The sequence below is a fragment of the Zophobas morio genome, unplaced genomic scaffold (assembly GCF_036711695.1).
Source record: "Zophobas morio isolate AGI-343-1 ecotype UQ-CSIRO unplaced genomic scaffold, CSIRO_AGI_Zmor_V1 ptg000031l, whole genome shotgun sequence".
Classification (NCBI taxonomy): Eukaryota; Metazoa; Arthropoda; class Insecta; order Coleoptera; family Tenebrionidae; genus Zophobas; species Zophobas morio.
Genome location: NW_026972136.1, coordinates 5,525,864 through 5,546,788, shown reverse-complemented (window position 1 = coordinate 5,546,788; position 20,925 = coordinate 5,525,864). Strand labels below are relative to the sequence as shown.

Sequence of the window (20,925 nt, the reverse complement as noted above, 5' to 3'; positions counted from 1 at the left end):
ATAAGAATATGCGGTTTTCAGGATCTAAAACTAAAACATGAGGTTAAAATTTTTCAGACATGTGTATTACCTTCAGAAAAGTTTCCAGCGACAGATCAAACAAACCCAGCGTCGAAATTTTTAACGTGCTTTGTGATTTCATCATAAAAAATACAAGATCGTGTTTCGTATCCTGGGGTGCATCAGGCCACTGAGAGTGGAAGGCAGCAATAACGACCTTACTACTCTGCATATAAACACAAAAATTAAAAATAATATTGTAGATACATATAGCCATACATACTTTTAACTCTAGTTCATTTCCAAACCAACAATAAATGAATATTTCCAAAAATATGGCACCTTCATAGAACACAAACAAGCAACATTCTCCACTGAAAGGTTCCACCTGCACAAAAAATACAATAATAAATCCAAAAATGAACAAAAATGTAGCTTACTGTGGTTAGAAGAAATATAGTAAATCCCAACGACACGGTGCTTGCAAAAAATTGAATAAATATCATCCAGTTAAACGTTTGGTTGTAGGTTTTGACAAAACTGTAAAACAATGAACAATTTTGACTACTTTTAATGTTACTATTCTTATACCTGATAATTTGTCTATAACGTTTAATACATAGCACCACCTCCCTCCTGAATTTACCTGGTTCCATTCATCTCAAATCATCACACAAAATATCAAGTTGTGCCCCAGCATATAAATTGAAAGCTGCCACGAAAGTATCGATATTTGCATTGCAACATCCGTAGATATAAATTGTTATAACTTGATGCAAATACGTGACCTCGAAAAAGGGTGAGATTGTGGCATCATAGGGATACGAAGCCAGAAGTGGTAAATTATGCTTCTTCGCCGAACCTGTCACCAGTGGTGCCACTGCATATGAAGTTACCGCCACTACAATACTAATCCCTAACAAATTATGCATAGACTTCCAAACATTTAAGCTCGGAGTGACCAACTCAATTTGATCTTCGTCACGAGGCTGAAAGAGATCACTATTTAGCGTCACCAAAAGCTCTTTAAACGTTTCTATATTTCGAGCCATATACAACATTTTCACTACAACCAAAGTTTCGGAAATTGATAAAAATGCAGTTCCTGTTACGACGTCCAGGTCATTTAAATTCGTTAGTAATTTCCAAGTGCGACAAACGCAGTGGAGGGTGGCAAACATGATGGTGGTGGTAAAGCCGTAGAGTAAGTATAAGTCGAATTTGTATGTTTGTCCTTCGGGCCACAATCCCATAGCTTTTAATAGTGTTAGATTTAGCTTGATCGTGGATACCCAGTCGTATTTTTTCATGGCCACAGCAGGGCCGTTAGACTCACTTCACAAGGGATTAAATTAAAATGAAAATTTTGCGTGACGTTCCATCTTTTATAAGTGTTAATCAGCCAATCAGAATTGAGTGATCTAGTGCTGCGATCAAAGATCAGCTTAATTATTGATATCTCTGAAATGATAGAGGTCTGATGTCGTGACTATTAGTAAAGTGGTTTTTAAAAGAGGATTTATGCATAATGCATTAAAGAAGTAGATTGTTCCGACAACTGAAAAGTTTGTTTTTTCTGGCGGTAGTGTCTTGGTAATATAAATAATAAAGCGTAAATAATGAAAATTTAAAAATGGGGATGTTTGTGTAAGGGAGTAGGTGAATAATGTATTCGGAATTAAAATCTACGCATTTTTTCGTATTAGCAAATAAATGAAATATCTGCTTGTCTGACCTGTTGTGATCTTTATATATAATTTTATTGAAAAACCGAGCATTCGAAAAATCTAAAATATAGATATCGACGTGGAAGATTTTTGAAATATTCTGTCTAAAATTTTTCTTTTTTATAAAGCTTATCAGCTACTGTTAGTTCCATGTTCGATTTTGTGAAGTAATAGAGTTATCGAAGAAATGTGACCAAAGGAAACTTATATCAGTTTAAATCTACGAGAAGTTTTTTTTTTAGATAATTTTAGAAAGTGGTCGAAAAAGGTCGGAAATTCGCCAAAAAATCTGGCAATAAATATCGTTGCGGTGATTAGAAAAATATAGCGCGTTTATGGACTCGAAACCAGATTTTATAATTATAAATATTAGGTTTGAAATCCAATTTTTCTTTTAATTTTAAAAATCGCCATTTTTCTTTTGTAACTTCTGGTGGTCCAATTATAAGAAAATGTTGTATTGTCAGAGTTCTGTTTTAAATTAAGATTAGTGATAAATTTTTGTTAAGTTATATGCGTTTAACTAGAAATTAAAATATATTTAAAAAAGTACTTAGATTACCTATTTATATATATAATATCCAACTTTAGTAAGTCACACAAACTGTGGAATTTTGATATGAATTTAAAAATTGAGCTTTAAAAAACTGTTTAAAAATTCACAAAAAAAAATTGGAAGATAAATCTCGAGGTCCCGATTCAAAAAATATAATTTTGCCTTTTTGTTTTAATATGTGTAGACTTCTTTTCACAACATAAAGCCTAAAACATGTTTAAAATGGAAAATTTGTATAAGGAAATATCGATTTTACAAATTAGGTTCCGCCCCATAGTTGTAAAATCCATATTTCCTTAAATGAAAAATATCTCCATTTTTCTTCAAATAGATACGGCGTTCCTGTTTAAGTGTAAATTTTTTGATAATGTTTGTCTTGACAACTTTTCTGGAATCTTTTGGAAAAATACCATCAATAATTCAAAATTTTGATTTCCAGCTGTAATCTTATTCCGAGACCACAAGTCTGTTATTTTTTTATTCAGCTCGTCCAGAATTACTCTTCAGAATTTTTTGGCAATTTTTTTTCGATTTCGAAAAAATCAATTTTTGGAGATTTGATAAAGCTTGAAATTTTAGATTTTCTACTAAGATCTTCGAAAAATTAGAAAAAATTCTCCTCGGTCAAGTTCGAGCTTCTGAAGTTTTTGGTCGATATTTCCTGTCGTTTCACCAAAATTTCTAAAACGATTAATGGCAGATTTTGACATATTTTGAAAATTCAGATTTGAACCTATATAGTTCGGAAAGTAGTCACCGTACGAACTTCTCCTTTTTTTCTCCAGATAGATAAGGCGTTTCTGTTTAAGTGTGAATTTTTTCATAATTTTTGTCTTCACAACTTTTCTGGAATCGTGTTGAATGTGTTCTTTTGGAAAAATACTATCAATAATTAAAAAAATTTTGATTTCCAGCTGTAATCTTATTCCGAGATCACAAGTATGTTATAGTTTTCGATTCAACTTCTTGAGATCTACTCCTGAGAATTTTTCGGCGATTTTTGCCGACTTCGAAAAAAATTAATTTTTGGAGATTGGATAAAGTTTGAAATTTTTGACTTTATACTAAGGTCTTCAAAAAATAACAAAAAATTCTGCTGGGTCAAGTTCAAGCTACTGAAGTTTTAAAAAGATTTTAGAAAAATTCGGTTCAAAAGTCTATTTCTTTAAAGAGTTCAAAAACTGTTGTATTTTATTGGGTGATTCTGGAAAAATTGTTGGTGTTTTCAAAGAAATGAGACCGAAAGTAAATTCTGGAAGCCGAAATCTATAAAGAAATAATTTTTCGGTAATTTTTAAAGTCGTATAGAAAACTTGAGCTTCCGAAAAAGTCGTCTAAAAGAAGAAATCAAGTCAAAAATACCTACTGAAGGTCGAAGTCTATAACGAAATCTTTTTAGGTAATTTTCGAAGGTGGCTGAAAAAAAGTCAAAATTTTCATAAGGAAATTTTTTAAATATGTATGTAGAAAAGCTAAACTTTTCTTAAAAATGTATAAAAATTCGCAAGAGATTCTCAACGTGTGTGAAAATTATAACATGTTTACGGCCCTGGAACAAGATTTTACAAATATTGGGTTTAAAACTATTTTTTTTTAATTCTGAAAATCCACATAATTTATTACATTATTTTATGGGAAATCTTGGAAAATTGGTGGGACTTTTCTGAGAAATGAGGTCAAAAACAACTCAGAAACATCAAAATCTACAAAAAAGTCTAATTTTCGACGATGATCGAAAAAGGGTCGATTTTTTTTCATAATTTTCGTAATTGAAAAATTAAGCTTTTGAAAAAGTCGACTAAAAATTCACAAAAGGTTCTAAAATATAGATCTCGACATGCTAATTCAAAAAATATAGCATGTTTATGATACTGGAACAAGATTTTTCTGAAATGTTATATAGTAGTATTTTTTTTTAAAACCTTAAAAATTAATATGTGTAATTCAGTGGGGAATTCTGGTGGGAGTTTTAAAAAAAATGAGACCGAAAGTAAATTCTGGAAGTCGAAATTTATAAAAAAAATTTTTTAGATAATTTTTAAAAGTGGCGAAAGAAGGTCAAAATTTTCATAAAGACGGAAATCTGAAAACTTGAACTTCTGAAAAAGTCGTCTAAAAATTCACAAAAAATGTAGCATGTTTATGGTTCTGGAATAATATTTTTTTGAAGTATTCGTTTTAGAATTATTATTATTTTTTAAATCCTGAAAATTGACATACATAATTCAATGGCGAATTCTAGTGGGAGTTTCCAAGAAATGAAGTCAAAATTAACTTCTGAAAGTCAAAATGTACAACTTTAGAAAATTTGCGAAGTTGGTTGAAAAAAAGTCAAAATCTTCATTAAGAGAAATTTTTCATATAGAAAAATTGAGCTTTTGTAAAAGTTGTATAAAAATTCACAAAAGATTCTGAACGTGTTAATGTGAAAATTATAACATGTTTGTGGTCCTGGAACAAATTTTACAAATATTCGGTTTAAAATACATATTTTTTTTAATTCAGAAAATTCACGTAGACTTATTGGAGAATCCTGAAAAATTGGTTGGTGTATTCTAAGAAATGAGGTCAAAATCGACTTCTGACCGTTGGAATATTCAAAAAATTTCTTTAAGTAATTTTCAAAGGTGATCGAAAAAGGGTCGAAACTTTCATAATTGAAAAATTTACCATTTGAAAAACTTGGTTAAAAACCAAGAAAAAAATTCTGATATGCAGATTTCGGTGTGTAAAAATTGACATATGTAATTCATTCGGGAATTCTGGAAGTTGTCTACGAAATTAGACCAAAAATAACTTCTGAAAGTCAAAATGTACAACAAAATGTTTTTAGGTAATTTTCGAAGGTGGGTGAAAAAAAGTCAAAATTTTTATAAGGGAAATTTTTCAAAAATTGAGCTCTTGTAAAATTTTTATAAAAATTCAGAAAAGATTCTCAACGTGTTTATGTGAAAATGATTACATGTTTCTAGTCCTGGAACAAGATTTTACAAATATTCGGTTTAAATTTTTTTTTAATCCTGAAAATTTACATAATTTATTAGGGAATCCTGGAAAATTAATGAGAGTTTTCTAAGAAATGAGGTCAAAAGCAACTTCTAAACTTTGAAATCCACAAAAAAAATTTGTAGGTAATTTTTGAAGGTGATCACAAAATGGTCGACTCTTTCATAATTGAAAAATTGAAAAAGTCGCCTAAAAAACAAGAAAAAAGTCTGGTATATAAATGTCGGTGTGCCGATTCGAAAAATATAGCGTGTTTATGTCCCGGAACAACATTTTAGAAATATTCCGCTCAAAATTTGTTTCTTTAAAGAATCCAAAACTGTTGTGTTTTATTATGCGATTTTGGAAAAATGGTTGGAGATTTCAAAAAAATGGGGACAAAAATAAATTCTGGAGGGCGAAATCTATAAAGAAATTTCTTTAGGTGATTGCTAAAGGCGGCTGAAAAAGGTAATTTAAAAAAAAGCAGCTTCTGAAAAAGTCGTCTAAAAATTCACAAAAAATTCCAAAATTTTTTTTTTAATATTTTTTTAGAATTATTATTAATTTTTTTTAATCCGGAAAATTCAAGTATGTAATTCGTTGGGAAATTCTGAGAGTTTTCTAAGAAATTAGATCAAAAATTACTTCTGAAAGTCAAAATCTACAACAAAATTTCTAGGTAATTTTCGAAGGTGGTTGAAAAAAGTCAAAATTTTCATAAGGGAAATTTTTCATATATAAAAATTGAGCTTTTGAAAAAGTTGCTTAAAAATCAAGAAAAAATTCAGGTATGTAGACGTCGGTGTGTTGTTTCGAAAAATATTGCGTGTTTGGGAAGAACATTATAGAAATATTGGGTTCAAAATCTATTTCTTTAAATAATCCAAAAACTGTTCTATTTTTTTTTTGACGATTCTGGAAAAATGGCTGGGGTTTTCAATGAAATGAAGCCGAAAATAAATTCTGGAGGTCGAAATCTATAAAGAAATTTCTTTAGGTAATTTTAAAGGGGGTCGAAAAAAGGTCAAAATTTTCATAAAGGCGGAGTATAGAAAACTTCAGCTTCTGAAAAAATCGAAAACAACAATATTTTTTTAAATATTCAGTTTTGAATTATTATTATTTTTTAAATCCTGAAAATTTACATATGTAATTCAGTCAATGAGGTCAAAAATAACTTCTGAAAGTCAAAATCTACAACAAAATCTCTTTATGTAATTCTCGAAGGTGGTTGAAAAAAATAAAAATTTTCATAAGGGAAATTGTTTAAATGGAAAAATTGAGTCTTTTTAAAAGTTGTATAAAGATTCTCAACGTGTTAATGTTTCTGTTACTGGAACAAGATTTTACAAATACATATTCGGTTTAAAACAATTTTTTTTAATCCTGAAAATTCACATAATTTATTGGGGAATCCTGGAAAATTGTGTGATTTTTCTAGAAATGAAGTAAAAAACCACTTATGAACGTCGAAATCTCCATTTTTAGGGTCGAAACCTTCATAGTAGAAAAATTGATGTTTTAAAAATGTTGCCTAAAACTAAAGAAAAAATTTAAGAATAAAGAAATAAGTGGTTTGAAATTCAAATAAAAACAAATCCTAAAAAATTGCTATATTTCAATGGAAGATTCTTGATAAACATCAGGAGTTACTGAGGAAATCAGGCCGCAGTTCAAAATCTACAAGAAAATGTCATTTGGTAATTTTTGAAGATGGTCGAAAAAAGTCGAAATTTTCATAAGGGAGGAGTATGGAGTCATTTAAAAATCCACAAAACTTCTAAGATATAGATATCGATGCCCTGATTCGAAAAATATAGCGGACCAAGATTTTTTTAATATTCGGTTTCAATTTTTTTTTTCAATTCCAAAAATTTTAATATTTCAGTTGGCGATTATCTGGAGAAATGGTAGGAATTATGGTAGAAATGTGTGCGAATGCAACTTTTGCAGCTCGAAACTACAACAATATTGATTTAGGTAGTTTTCCAAGGTTGAAATTTTCATTAACGGATTGAAATTATTTTTGAAAAGTCTACAAAAAAATCTGAGAGACAGATATCGACATGCTAATTCGAAAAGTATAGCGGGTTTATGTTCCCGGAGTGACATTTAGACATTATTCGGTTTGCATTTGGTTTTATTCTAAAAATTGCCAAATTTCAACTGACAATTGTCGAAAAATTGTAGGAATTATCCAAGAAATGTGGCAAAATGTAATTTCTGGTTGTGGAAATCTGCAAAAAATGTTTTTAGGTAATTGTCGAAGATGCTCGAAAAAAGGTCGAAATTTTTATTACAAATTAAATGTTTGAAAACGTTGCCTAAACATCCAAAAAAATTGAGGGATATTGATACTATTTGAATTGTTAGAAATCTGTGTCTAATAATGACGAAATAATGAATAAATATCAAAATAATGGCACAACACGTATCAAATTGTCAACCTTAAAACAATGCGAAGAAATTCAAGATAAACGCGTAAATTAGAACAAAGAAACCAAATCTGAAATGTAATTAAACACCACTTTTAAGAAATTTCGGAATGTGGAAATTATGTCAAACTACTACACTACACACAAAAAAAAAGGGAAGAATATGACATTTGAAAATGTCAGACAGCTTTCTTAATTTGTTCTCCTTTTATTAATAACCGAATTATTTAGTAAGATTATCAGCACTATTTTTAGAAAATATTTATTATTAAAGTGTTTAAAAAAACGTATGTCGTCAGTCATTAAACAATTGTCATAATAGAGGAGAGTTGTGTATCACATATAAAATATTATACCTCTAGCAATTTAGATTTGAAAAGCATGCTATTTTAACTTGAAGTTTCCTATTTAGCAGACAAACCACTTATTTATTCACAAAGAGCAAAAGAAAACAGTGGTTACATGAATGATATATAAGCTTAAAATTCCCAAACGCACAAAAATGACGCCTTGAAAAGCGGAACGAGCCCCTAATTAATATTCTTTGTCAAATAAAGTTCCCAATTAAAATCTTAATAAAACAACTTCATTTAAAAAAATGTTTTTGGAAAGACGAAAGGCGCAGAATGAATTAGATATTAATTAAAACGTTTACTAAGAACAGAAATATCATTCTCGATGAGCTCATTTATGAATAATTCCTTGTACTTTTTCTTGTGAATATTTAATAAGTTCCTTTGTGTTAAGCACTTTTCCGTGGAGTCGATTTTTACAAAGGATTAATTTTTTAATAATTTTTTCAAGGCGTCCAGTTCGAAACAACCCGGTGTTGTAAAAGAAAGAGAATTGTTAACTTTTCACACAGACATTTATTTACCAGAATTTGTCCTACCGTGTTAGCAAACATTGTTCACAGTGCCAAAATTATCAACAAATACTTTATTCGTCGGAATTTAGTCGGCTTACTAAAGCAAAATACGAATAAGCAGTTTTCAGTATCTGAAACAAAACGTAAGCTAGAATTTTTCAGATTTCGTTTTTACCTTTAGAAAAGTGTCCAGTGACAAATCAAATAATCCTAGAGCCGAAATTTTTACTGTGTTTTGGGTTTTCATCAAGAAAAATAAAAAATCGTATTTTGTGTCATAAGAGACTTCTGGCCATCGAGAGTGGAAAGCTTCCACAGCCACTCGTTCACTCTATGTGTAAAAAAAAATAGTTTGTCGAAGAAACTTTTTCGTAATTGAACTTACCTTGACTTGTAGTTCGTTACCAAACCAACAATAAATAAATATTTCCAATAATACAGCACTTCCGTAGAAAAGAAACGCACAAAAATCTGCACCAAGTGGTTCCACCTAAAATATAAATGCAACAAAAATGGAAAAATGGTCACATCAACTTACCACTGTCAGAAGAAACATGGTAAACCCCAAAGACACAGTGCTTGCAAAAAATTGAATGAAAATAATCCAGTTAAAAGCTACATTGTAAGCTTTCACAAATCTGCAACACGAAAGTAATTTTAAATTATTTTTAGAACACACTTCTAACTATACCTGATTATTTCTCGATATCGGTTAACACAAAGCAGAAGTTCTTCTCTGAATCCATCTGGCTCGATATTTCGGAAATCATCACACAAAATATCCAGTTGAGCCCCAGCATACAAGCTAAAAGCGGCTAAAAACGTATCCAGATTTACGTTAATATAAGCCAGAAATAGAATGCTTGCAACTTGATGCAAATAAATAATCTGGTAAAACGGTGAACTGGTAGTGTCAAACGGATACGAAGCTATAAAAGGCAAACGATGTGTTTTCGTAGAACCTGTCAAAATCGGTGTTAAGGCATAGAAAATGACCGCCAAGGTAACACTGCTCCCTAGCAAATTATACATAAATCTCCAAACATTCAAACTTGGAGCGACCAAATTGACTTGTTTGGTGCTTCGAGGCTGAAAAAGATGACTGTTAAGCATCACTAAAAGCTTCTTGAAGGTTTTTATGTTTCGAGCTAGATACGACATTTTAACTACAACCAGTGATTCGGAAACTGACAAGAATGCGGTTCCTGTTATGACCTCCAGGTCGTTTAAGTTCGTCATTAGTTTCCACGTTTGGCAGATGCATTGGGTTGCAGCGAATACAAGGGTGGTGGTGATTCCGTGTAAGAGGTAAAGGTTGAGTTTATAGCCTTTACCGTCGGGCCATAAACCCACAGCTTTAAAGACCAGGAGGTTGAGTCTGATGGTCTGCAGCCAGTTGAATTTATTCATAGTGATAATGGATGAGAAAACACCAGTTTATCAGTGGTATCAATCAATAATAAGTGGTTTTAGATGGTATTTATTCACAAACAAGAGTGAAAATTTTGTGTGATCTTTCGACTTTTATAAGTGGCGGGCGACCAATCAGAATTTTGTGATCGGTTTCTGCGCTGAAGGGATCGACTTGATAATTTATAACTTGAAGTGATGGGGTGTGTTGGTGTAACTTTTTTTCAGTGATAGTTTGTGCTGCAACTTTAATAATGCCATTGTGTTGGAATGTATTAATGGTTTGCAAAAGGAATATTTTTCTATTCAGGTAAATCGAAATATTTTCTATATTGCATTTAAAAAAAAGTCAGTTTTTCGTTTTTAATGTAAAAAACTTAAAGAAACTCAGTTTTTTTTCTCGAGGAATAGCTACTAGATATTTTGATGCAGTCCAGCTTTGATACACATGCAGTATTCATTATGCTTCAGAGGTAATGAAAATTCGGTATAAATAATTTTAGAAGAACTTCATTGTCGAGATACACATTTTTTTTAAAGCTGTACAATTTGGATAATATTTATTTGAAAAAATATGCTTGGGTTTATCCTTAAAATCAACATCATGTTTATATTTTTTCTTGCTAACATTTAACAGATTTAAAATTTTAATCTATTTATTTCAAAAATAATTTCACAATTTTGAAAATGGGCAAAAAATAAGCAATTATCCATTCACACAATTTTTCCTCCTTTCATGTTTTCTCGACGTTTCATGAACCCTAGAGTATGAAAAAATAGAATCCCGTTTCTGTTGGTCTCTCTGTCACTTATCTGTGGCTATCTATATTAGACAAATAATTTCTGAAACTACTGGACTGATTGTCAAATTTTACATATTATATTAAGAATATTGTGTAGATACTAAAACACTAACTAATATTTGTCTAATCATCCCCACTAACAATTTAATGACATCACTTCAAAATTATGCTTAGTAGATGCCATTTCAATTTTTACTTCCCGAGCGTAAGCAAAGGAAGTATTGTAATCGAGTCCGTCGGCCGACTCTCTGCTTTTACGTTTTCTCGATCTTTCATGACCCCTAGAAGACGAAGAAATAGGTCTCCCATTTCCGTCTGTCTGTCCGTCCGTCTGTCCGTCCGTCTGTCCGTTCGTCTGTCCGTCCGTCTGTCCGTCTGTCCGTCCGTCTGTCCGTCCGTCTGTCCGTCTGCCGTCCCGGATTTTTATTAGACAGATAATCTCCGAAAGTACTGGACCGATTGTTGTGAAATTTTGTACTTATATTAGGAATATCATGTAGATGGTAAAACGCTAACCAAAATTTGTCTAATCATCCCCACCACTAATGCGATGACGTCACTTCAAAATTGTACATAGTAAATAGGTCTTAAATTGTATAAAATAACATAGTCCTACACATGTAGTTTACGACTCCGAATTCAGTTTTTACCCGAAACGTCCAGATTTTTGGAAAAAAAATCAAAATTATAAAACAACATTTTGCAATTTAATTTTGAATCTGCTAACCCGAATGTTTTGAAATGTTGCAGATGTTTTAAGGCTCTAAAGAGCATCATAAATCTTTAGTCAAAATATATTTGGTTATCCCCTCCAAAAACTTGATGACGTCAGCTCAAAAGTTTGCCAAATAAATCCTATCTAAAATGTACAAAATATGATGCGTCTGTGCTTGTGATATATCACCCCATTCATATTTTTTGGATTTGCATATACAGGGTGACTCAAAAAAATTAATGAATGCGCAAAATTTATTTTACTGATTTACTCATTAACTACAAAACCGAATGCTTCGAAATCTTGAAGATATTTTAAAGTTATTATAAGCATGGTAAATTTTTTATCAAAATGTATTTGCTCATCCCCCCTAAAAAATTGATGACGTCACCCCAAAAGTTTGCTGAATAAATCCTATCTAAAATGTACAAAATATGATGAGTCTGTACTTGTGGTTTATCATTCCATTCATATTTTTGGATTTGCATATACAGGCTGACTCAAAAAAATTAATGAATGCGTGAATTTATTTGATCAATTTAATCAGGAATTACAAAACCGAATGCTTTGAAATCTTGGAGATATTTTAAAGTTATTATAAGCATGGTAAACTTTTGTTCAAAATGTATTTGTTCATCCCTTCTAAAAAAATTGGTGACGTCACCCTTAAATTTTGCTAAATAAATCCTATCTAAAATGCAGAAAATATGATGAGTTTGTACTTGTGATTTATCATTCCATTCATATTTTTTAGATTTTCTTAAAGGGTGGCTCAAAAAAGTTAATGAAGTCAATTTATTTTATTGATCAAATTAAAGGCAACACTTATTATTAGTATTACATTGGACCAACCCAATTTGGTAGACACAAAATTTTTTAAAGTTAAAACTCGATTGAAACATAGCTGACTAGGTTCCGCGAATGTGGTATAGACATGTTTTAAATCAACCAATGGTGAATTCCACCGTCAAAAATTAAAATAAAATCCAATGTTTTACATAATAAGCGGAAGTCGACGCAATAAAACCGATTGTCGTTTTGTTTACAGTTTCTTTGTTTGACTCTCACGTATGCTGTTACGCCTGTCATCTTAAATTAAAAATGTTTATACATACACGATTTTCAGTTGCCTCTGATATGTATACGTGAGTAAATTGTTTCGTTATTTTATTGATTATTACAAATCAATATTCAAAACGACCCAATTCATTTTCCCGAAAATTTGAGAATATAATAATTTTATTTTTAGTATTACACTACATCTATCCCAACTGATATACGTGTCCTTGCAAAAATGTTGATGACGTCATCGCAATTTTTTTTAAATTCCCACTACAAAAATGTAATGAGAAAAAAAACACAATGGGCATGCAGTCGTCAAGTTTCCGACAGCGAGGGAAGTACTGTCTAAACTCTTTAGACCAATTTTTTTAATTATAATAAATTAGTTTTATTTTGTGCGTTGATTAACATAAAATGTTGAAATTAGAATATGGATTGAACATTTTCTTCTCTATTTATGATTTAATTCTAGTCTTTAAGAGAATAAGATCACGAAACAATTTAACGGTAGCAATATTAAAACATTTTTTAAGCAAGCAAAATATTGATAATTAAATTAAAACTGGCATATTCGTTTCAGAATAAACGCGGTAAAAGCTCTCTCTACTTACAGTCCTTGTTGTGTGCCCGGAATCAGCATAAATCAATATTCTATTTAAACGATGCTTTCAATACTTTTGTATTATTAAATCGTGTGCAGAATTTATTCACTCCTTTATGAATTTTCCCACACACATAAAACAAGAAAATTACTCTCTATAAGTACATTCGATCGAAAATACCTATTGAAACATAGCAAGAATCGTCTTCTTTATTATTTAAAGACACTTTTGCAAGGCGTATAATTAAAAGCAGTTGGCGGTATTTCAATTTCGCTGTGGCAATTAATAAATAATTTCGCTGCAGTCGATATTGGAGACGAGAGCCGCCGCCAACGTCGTGCATTTAAATATTTTTCTTATTAATCAGCAGAGAACCGTCTATTTTTTAAGCTTTAATTTCGTTATCCTTTATCTAATCCTAAATAATTCCTTAATTAAGTACAACAGGATGTGTGTGGATATCTAGAAAGCTTTAAAATATTTTCGTTATTCGATTAACTGGCTCACCAGAGCAAAATAAGACCAGGCGCTTTTTAATATCTTAAAAAATCAGAAATTAGTTGGAATGAATTAGTTTGAATTTTTTACCTTGAGAAAATTTTCCAGCGATAATTCGAACAAGTTTAGAGCTGATACTGTTAAAGGTCTTTGCGCCACCATCATGAAAAAGAGCAACTCTTTGGCATTTTTTCTTGAAGCTTCGACCCAGTTGCATTCATACATCTTAATCGGAACGTTTGTGTTCTAAAAATATTTGTTTTATTACAACCTTGTTAAATATCTTAAGTCCTACCTTCATCTGCACTTCGTTGCCAAACCAACAGTAGATAAGTATTTCTAAAAACGCCGAAGTCCCGTAAAACAAAATTGAATAAAACTCCTTGTTTAGTGGAGACGTCTTGAAAATATTTACTTGTAGATTAATTATTAATCTGACTAAATTCTACTTACAGTCGACATTAAAAACATACTAAATCCGATAGAAATCGCGCTTGCAAAAAATTGCGCGAAGATTGTCCAGTTGAAAGCGTCGTTAAAGCTTCTCGTAAACCTAAAATAAAATCACCACTTAGTATTTAAAAAATGAGACGATATTCACTAACTTTATAATTTCTCGATGATGATTAACACACCTCACTAGTTCCTCTTCGAAATTCTCACCTTCAAGATTCCTCAAATTATCGCTCAAAATGTCAAGCTGCGCTCCCGTGTACATCATAAAAGCAGCAATCAAAGTATCCAAATTCACGTTGACACTCGTTATAAAACAAATACTGAGAGTCTGGTGAACGTACGAAATTTCAAAAAATGGCGAAGTTTTCGCGTTGTATGGATACCAAGACAAAAACGGTAAATTGTGATCCTTGATCGATTTGTCTATGAACGGGACCAGTGACCAAAAAACAATAGCGACGTTGATGGAGCACCACAACATTTTGTACATAAGGTTCCAAAGTTTGAAGCTCGGTGAAGTTAAATCTACTTGTTCCTTATTTTTCGGCTGGAATAAGTCGTCGTCGAGGGTGATTAAAAGTCGTTTGAAGATTTGAACATTTCGGGCTAGATAAAACATCTTCAGGACCACTAGCATTTCCGATATTGATAAAAATGCTATTCCTGTGACGATTTCTACGTCGTTCAGGTTCGTTAGGAGAAGGATGGTTTGGAAAAGTGATTGGGTGAATCCGAAGAGGGTTATAGTGACTAAAGCGTGTGTTGTGTATAAGTTAAAACCGTACTTTTGGGTTCCTTTGGGCCACAGTCCAACGAGTCCTAAGACGAATATGTTCTTTCTGATGATTGCTGTCCAGTTGTATCTCTCCATTTAAATTTAACTTGTCACTTTAACTTTGATATGAAAATACTTCTGCGTTGTTGACTGTGCAGTTTCTAGTTGTTGTCTTGCGATTTCTTGTGGTCGATCGCTTTTATATCCTCGGTGTAAGTAGATCAGCCAATCAGAAAAAATTCCTTGTGTTCTAGTAAAACCTAGATATGAAAATTTGGCACTTGCAAACAATAATTGAAATAGATTTTTGCTTTTCTTTTTTTTTCAATAAAAAAAAGGTGCAAAATTGTCAATTTAGACGATAATTGTGAAGCCACGTACAAGTTTATGCTAATTTTCCCACGGCAAAATAGTCGTAAGATGCAATTAAGTGTAATTAGATTTACATTATTGATGAATTGTTTTCCATTTGCGACTTGTTTCAAGAGCAGGATCATTAATTAATGAAAGCAGTAATTTACAAAGAATCTATAAATGGCCTAGTTCTCATACTTACTTAAATTAAACTAAGTAATTATGTGCTAGTAATATACTTATGTACTATTTTTTTATAAATTTGGTTTTCTGGCAACAAAATAGCCTAAATTATCACAAATATTAAAAATTAAAAAATATTTCTGGTACGTATCACGAGCTTCACTCGCTTAGCTATTTTGTGTAGGTATTTGAATTTGGTTTCCCATGTACAGTAATTTCTTAAAGCTATAATTTTATTTAATTTTTCTTTTGAAAATAATAAAACCATCAAGGTTTAAATAAATTCTAATTAGTGTGTAAAATTTCAAGCCAATCAGATTAAATCTTTAAAAACTTAATTATACAATTTTAGTGATTATTTCTGGGACAGAGCCAAAGAACTAAATGGATACTTACATGTTTTTTCGACGTTTAATGACTCGTATAGTATGAAAAAATAGGTTGTTGTCTACTTGACGTTTGTGTCGATTTTTTTTAAACATAATTATAATCTCGGAAATAACAGGGGTGATTGTTTCCAAATTTTATATGTATATTAGAAATATTATGTGGATGTTAAAAGCCCAAAAATATCACGTGTTTATGGCCAGAGACCAATTTTTGAAATTTTTGGTTTTAAAGTATAAATTTTTAAAATTTCCAAAAATTGCGATATTTCAGTAGGCGATTTTGGAAAAAAGGTTGGAAGAAACGAAGCCGGAAATGGCTTCTAGAGCTCATGTGTTTGGGTAAATTTTGAAAATGGTCGAAGATGGGCCGAAATTTTGGAAAATTTTACTTTTGAAAAAGGTGTCTAAAAATTCACAAAAAATTCTGGGATGTAGACTTCGATGTGCTGATTCCAAAAACATAGCGTGTTTCTATTCATGGAGCAACAATTTCGAAATATCGGGTTTTAAAATTAAATTTTCTAAAAATTTCAAAAATTGCGATAATTAAATATGCGATTCTGAAAAATCGGTTGGAGTTACCGAAGTGAGAAATGAATTTAGAGCTCGAAATCTACAAGAAAATGGATTTAGTTAAGTTTGGAAAATAGTCGAAAATGGGTTGAAATTTAAAGTATTGGAAAAATTTCACTTTTGAAAAAGTTGTCTAAAAATCCACAAAAAATTCTGGGATATAGATTTCAACATACTCATTCCAAAAATATCGTGTGTTTATTGTCAGGGAGTAATATTTTGGAAATATTCAGTATTAAATTCGAATTTGTTAAAAATTTTATAAATTGCCAAATTTCAGTGGACGATTCTGGGAAGACGGTTGGAGTTATCAAAGAAACGAGCTCGGAAAGGACTTCTAGAATTCGAAATCTACAATAAGATGTTTTGACTTAAGTTTCGAAAATGGTCAAAAATGGGTCGAAATTTGGAAGGGAAGTTTTGGAAAATTTTCATTTTTGAAAAAGGTGTCCAAAAATTCACAAAAATTGTGGGATATAGACATCGATGTGCTGATTCCAAAAATATAGCGTGTTTATGTTCATGGAGCAACAATTTCGAAATATCGGGTTTTAAAATTAAATTTTCTTAAAATTTCAAAAATTGCGATAATTAAATATGCGATTCTGAGAAAGCGGTTGGAGTTATCGAAGTGGGAAACGAATATATAGCTCGAAATCTACAAGAAAATCGATTTGGTTAAGTTTGGAAAATAGTCGAAAATGGGTTGAAATTTGAAGATTTGAAAAAGCTTCACTTTTGGAAAAGTTTTCGAAAAATCCACAAAAAATTCTGGGATATAGATCTCAACGTACTCATTCCAAAAATATAGTGTGTTGATTGTCTGGGAGTAATATTTTCGAAATATTCAGTATTAAATTCGAATTTGTTAAAAATTTCAAAAATTGCCAAATTTCAATGGACGATTCCGGGATGACGGTTGGAGTTATCAAAGAAACGAGCCCGGAAAGAACTTCTAGAGTTCGAAATCTACAATAAGATGTTTTTTCTTAAGTTTCGAAAATGGTCAAAAATGGGTCGAAATTTGGAGGGGAAGTTTTGGAAAATTTTCATTATTCAAAAAGGTGTCTAAAAATTCACCAAAATTCTGGGATATAGACCTCGATGTGGTGATTCCAAAAATATAGCGTGCTTATATTCATGGAGCAACAATTTCAAAATATCTTGTTTTAAAATTAAATTTTCTTAAAATTTCAAAAATTGCGATAATTAAACATGCGATTCTGAAAAATCACTTGGAGTTACCGAAGTGGGAAATGAATTTAGAGCTTGAAATTTACAAGAAAATGGATTTAGTTAAGTTTGGAAAATAGTCGGAAACGGGTTGAAATTTGAAGTATTGGAAAAATTTCACTTTTGAAAAAGTTGTCTAAAAATCCACAAAAAATTCTGGGATATAGATTTCAACGCACTCATTCCAAAAATATTGTGTGTTTATTGTCAGGGAGTAATATTTTCGAAATATTCAGTTTTAAACTCAAATTAAAAAAAAAATCAAAAATTGCGATAATTAAATGTGCGATTCTGGAAAAACGATTGGAGTTACCGAAGGAACGACGCAGGAATTGAATTTTAGAGTTCAAAATCTACAAGAAAATGTATTTAGTTAAGTTTCGAAAATGGTCAAAAATGGGTTGAAATTTAAAGAATGGGAAAGTTTTGGAAAAGTTTCACTTTCATAAAAGTTGTCCAAAAATCCACAAAAAATTCTGGGATATGAATCTCGATGTGCTGATTCTAAAAATATGGCGTGTTGGTGGTCATGGACTAACATTTTCGAAATATTAGGTTTTAAAATAATTTTTTTTAAAAATTCCAAAAATTGCGATAATTAAATGTGCGATTTTGGAAAAACGATTGGAGTTACCGAAGAAACGACGCAGGAAATGAATTTTAGAGTTCAAAATCTACAAGAAAATTTATTTAGTTAAGTTTCGAAAATGGTCAAAAATGGGTTGAAATTTAAAGAATGGGAGTTTTGGAAAAGTTTCACTTTTGAAAAAGTTGTCCAAAAATCTACAAAAATTTCTAGGATATAGATTTCAATGTGTTCATTCCAAAAATATAGTACGTCTATTGTTACAGAGCAATATTTTCGAAATATTCAGTTTTAAAGTCAAATTTTTTAAAATTTAAAAATTTGCAATATTTTAATGAACGATTCTGGGATGACAGTTAGAGCTATCAAAGAAACGAGCCTAGAAATAACTTCTAGAGCTCAAAATGTAGAAGAAAATGTCTTCACTTAAGTTTCGAAAATGATTAAAATGGGTCGAAATTTGGAGGCGGAAGTTTTGGAAAAATTTCGCTTTTGAAAACGTTGCCTAAAAATCTTCAAAAAATTTTGCTGGATGTGCTGATTCCAGAAATATAGCGTATTTATTGTCATGGAGCAACGTTTTCGAAATATTACGTTTTAAATTGAAATTTTTCAAAAATTCCAAAAATTGCGATAATTAAATGTGCGATTCTGGAAAAACGGTTGGAGTCATCAAAGAAACGAAACCGGAAATGAATTTTAAAGCTCGAAATCTACAAAAAAAATGTATTTAGTTAAGTTTCGAAAAACGTGCTGATTTCAAAAATATAGAGTACTTGTTGTCACGGGCAATATTTTCGAAATATTCGGTTTTGAAATCAAATTTTTTTAATAATGGGCCATTCTTAAAAAACGGTTGGAGGAATCCAAGAAACGAGGCCGAAAATGGATTTTAGAGCTCCAAACGTACAAGACAAAGTATTTATTTCAGTTTCGAAAATGATCGAAAATGGGTCGAAATTTGAAGAAAAGGAGGAATTGTATAATTTTTTTTTTTCGAAAATTCGTCTAAAAATACACAAAAATTCTGGAATAATGTAGATCTTGACGTGCTGATTCTAAAAATATAGCGGGTTTATTTATGGTCACGGAACAATGTTTTCCAAATATTCGGTATATACCTCATTTTTTTAATTCCAAAAATTGGGAGATTTCAATGGGCGATTCTGGGAAAAAATATTGAAGAAGCCACTTTCGATCATTTTCGAGAAATAAAATCCTCAAAGTAAAATTTTCTAATTTTTCGAAGCTGCATTTTTTGACTGGACTTAAGGAGCGGGGGAAAAAAATTTCATTTTTGATAAAGTTGTTTAAAATCGGCAAAAAATTCTCAGATATAGATCTTAACGTGTTGATTCTAAAAATGTAGGGTGTTTATTGTCATGGACAATATTTTCGAAATATTGGGTTTTGAAATAATTTTTTTTTTTAATTTCAAAAATTGTAACATTTCAATGGGCGATTCTGAAAAAATAATTGGACGAATCGAAAAAGCGAGACCGAAAGTGGCTTTTAGATTTCCAAACACACAAGACAATGTATTTATTTAAGTTTCGAAAATAGTCGAAAATGGGTCAAAATTTGAAGAGAAGGAAGAATTGTAAAAATTTCTGTTTTAAAACAATTGTCTAAAAATTCACAAAAATTCTGGGATAATGTAGATCTCCACGTGCTGATTCCAAAAATGTAGCGTGTTTATTGTCATGGAAAATATTTTCGAAATATTCGGTTTTGAAATCAAATTTTTTTTTAATTTCAATAATTGGAACATTTTAATGGGCGATTCTGAAAAAACGATTGGAGGAATCGAGGAACCGAGACCGAAAGTGACTTTAGAGCTCCAAATCTACAAAACAATGTATTTATTTAAGTTTCGAAAATACCAGAAAATATGTCGAAATTTGAAGAAAAGGAAGAACTGTATAAATTTCTCTTTTAAAACACTTATCTAAAAATCCACAAAAATTCTGGGATAATGTAGATCTCGACGTGCTGATTCCAAAAATGTAGCGGGTTTATGGTCACGGAATAATGTTTTTTAAATATTCGGTACAAACCTCATTTTTTTTAAATTCGAAAAATTGGGAGATTTCAATGAGTGAAGATAGAAAAGAAAATATTGAAGAGACCACTTTCGACCATTTTCGAGAAATAAAATCCTCAAAGTTAAATTTTAAAATGAGAATTTTTTCCCAAGTCCTAGGCACATAACATAAAAAAAATCAGATTAGTAAATTGTGCATATTTTACATAACAAATACTTATAGATTTTGAGATGACGTCGTAGAATTCACGATGGGAATAAATAGACAAATTTTGGTTCATATCTCACAGTCTTCACCGTAATCTGTTATCAGTGGACACATAGACAGATGACAGATAGACACACAGGACTACAGATGAGTTCTAGGTGTTATAAGAATACAGAAATTAGAATAATGATGATTTATATAGAGTTTAGTAAGTAGAATACCAAAAAAAGATTAACATTATTAACATACGAATTTTTAACTCAGATTGTCTTTCATATTAAATTCCGATTTTTTATACTGTTTTTTTTTCGTAATATTTGTCATCATATGTAAATATTATATCCGTCACTTTACAATTAAAATTTTATAATCTTGCACTGCCTCCGTAAACACCGAAAACCCACTACAGAGAAGACATAAATATTTGAGCAATTTTTTTCCATTGTGTATAGACTACGAT

The 20,925-nt window shown here is 30.8% G+C and overlaps 2 protein-coding genes across 2 annotated transcripts; both read right to left on the bottom strand.

Annotated features, from left to right (window-relative positions):
- Window positions 1-656: 656 nt before the first annotated feature.
- LOC135139622 (uncharacterized) lies at window positions 657-1,310 on the bottom strand. The gene has a single exon (XM_064069922.1). It carries the CDS (start codon window positions 1,308-1,310, stop codon window positions 657-659), a length of 654 nt encoding a protein of 217 aa, XP_063925992.1.
- A 12,342-nt stretch (window positions 1,311-13,652) lies between these two features.
- Window positions 13,653-14,991, bottom strand: LOC135139536 (odorant receptor 13a-like). The gene is made up of 5 exons (XM_064069809.1): window positions 14,270-14,991; window positions 14,118-14,217; window positions 13,960-14,064; window positions 13,755-13,910; window positions 13,653-13,706 (listed from the first exon to the last, which is right to left on the bottom strand). The coding sequence occupies exons 1-5, from the start codon at window positions 14,989-14,991 to the stop codon at window positions 13,653-13,655; spliced, it is 1,137 nt and encodes a 378-aa protein (XP_063925879.1).
- Window positions 14,992-20,925: the final 5,934 nt, after the last annotated feature.

Bases quoted from the DNA above. Each gene is read 5' to 3' on its own strand.
- LOC135139536 (XM_064069809.1), bottom strand. From the start codon at position 14,991: ATGGAGAGATACAACTGGACAGCAATCATCAGAAAGAACATATTCGTC. The intron at 14,218-14,269 runs GTTAGTGAATAT...ATTTTATTTTAG, and splicing joins CATCATCGAGAAATTATAAA to GTTTACGAGAAGCTTTAACG. The intron at 13,707-13,754 runs GTAAAAAATTCA...TGATTTTTTAAG, and splicing joins CGCTGGAAAATTTTCTCAAG to ATATTAAAAAGCGCCTGGTC.
- LOC135139622 (XM_064069922.1), bottom strand. From the start codon at position 1,310: ATGAAAAAATACGACTGGGTATCCACGATCAAGCTAAATCTAACACTA.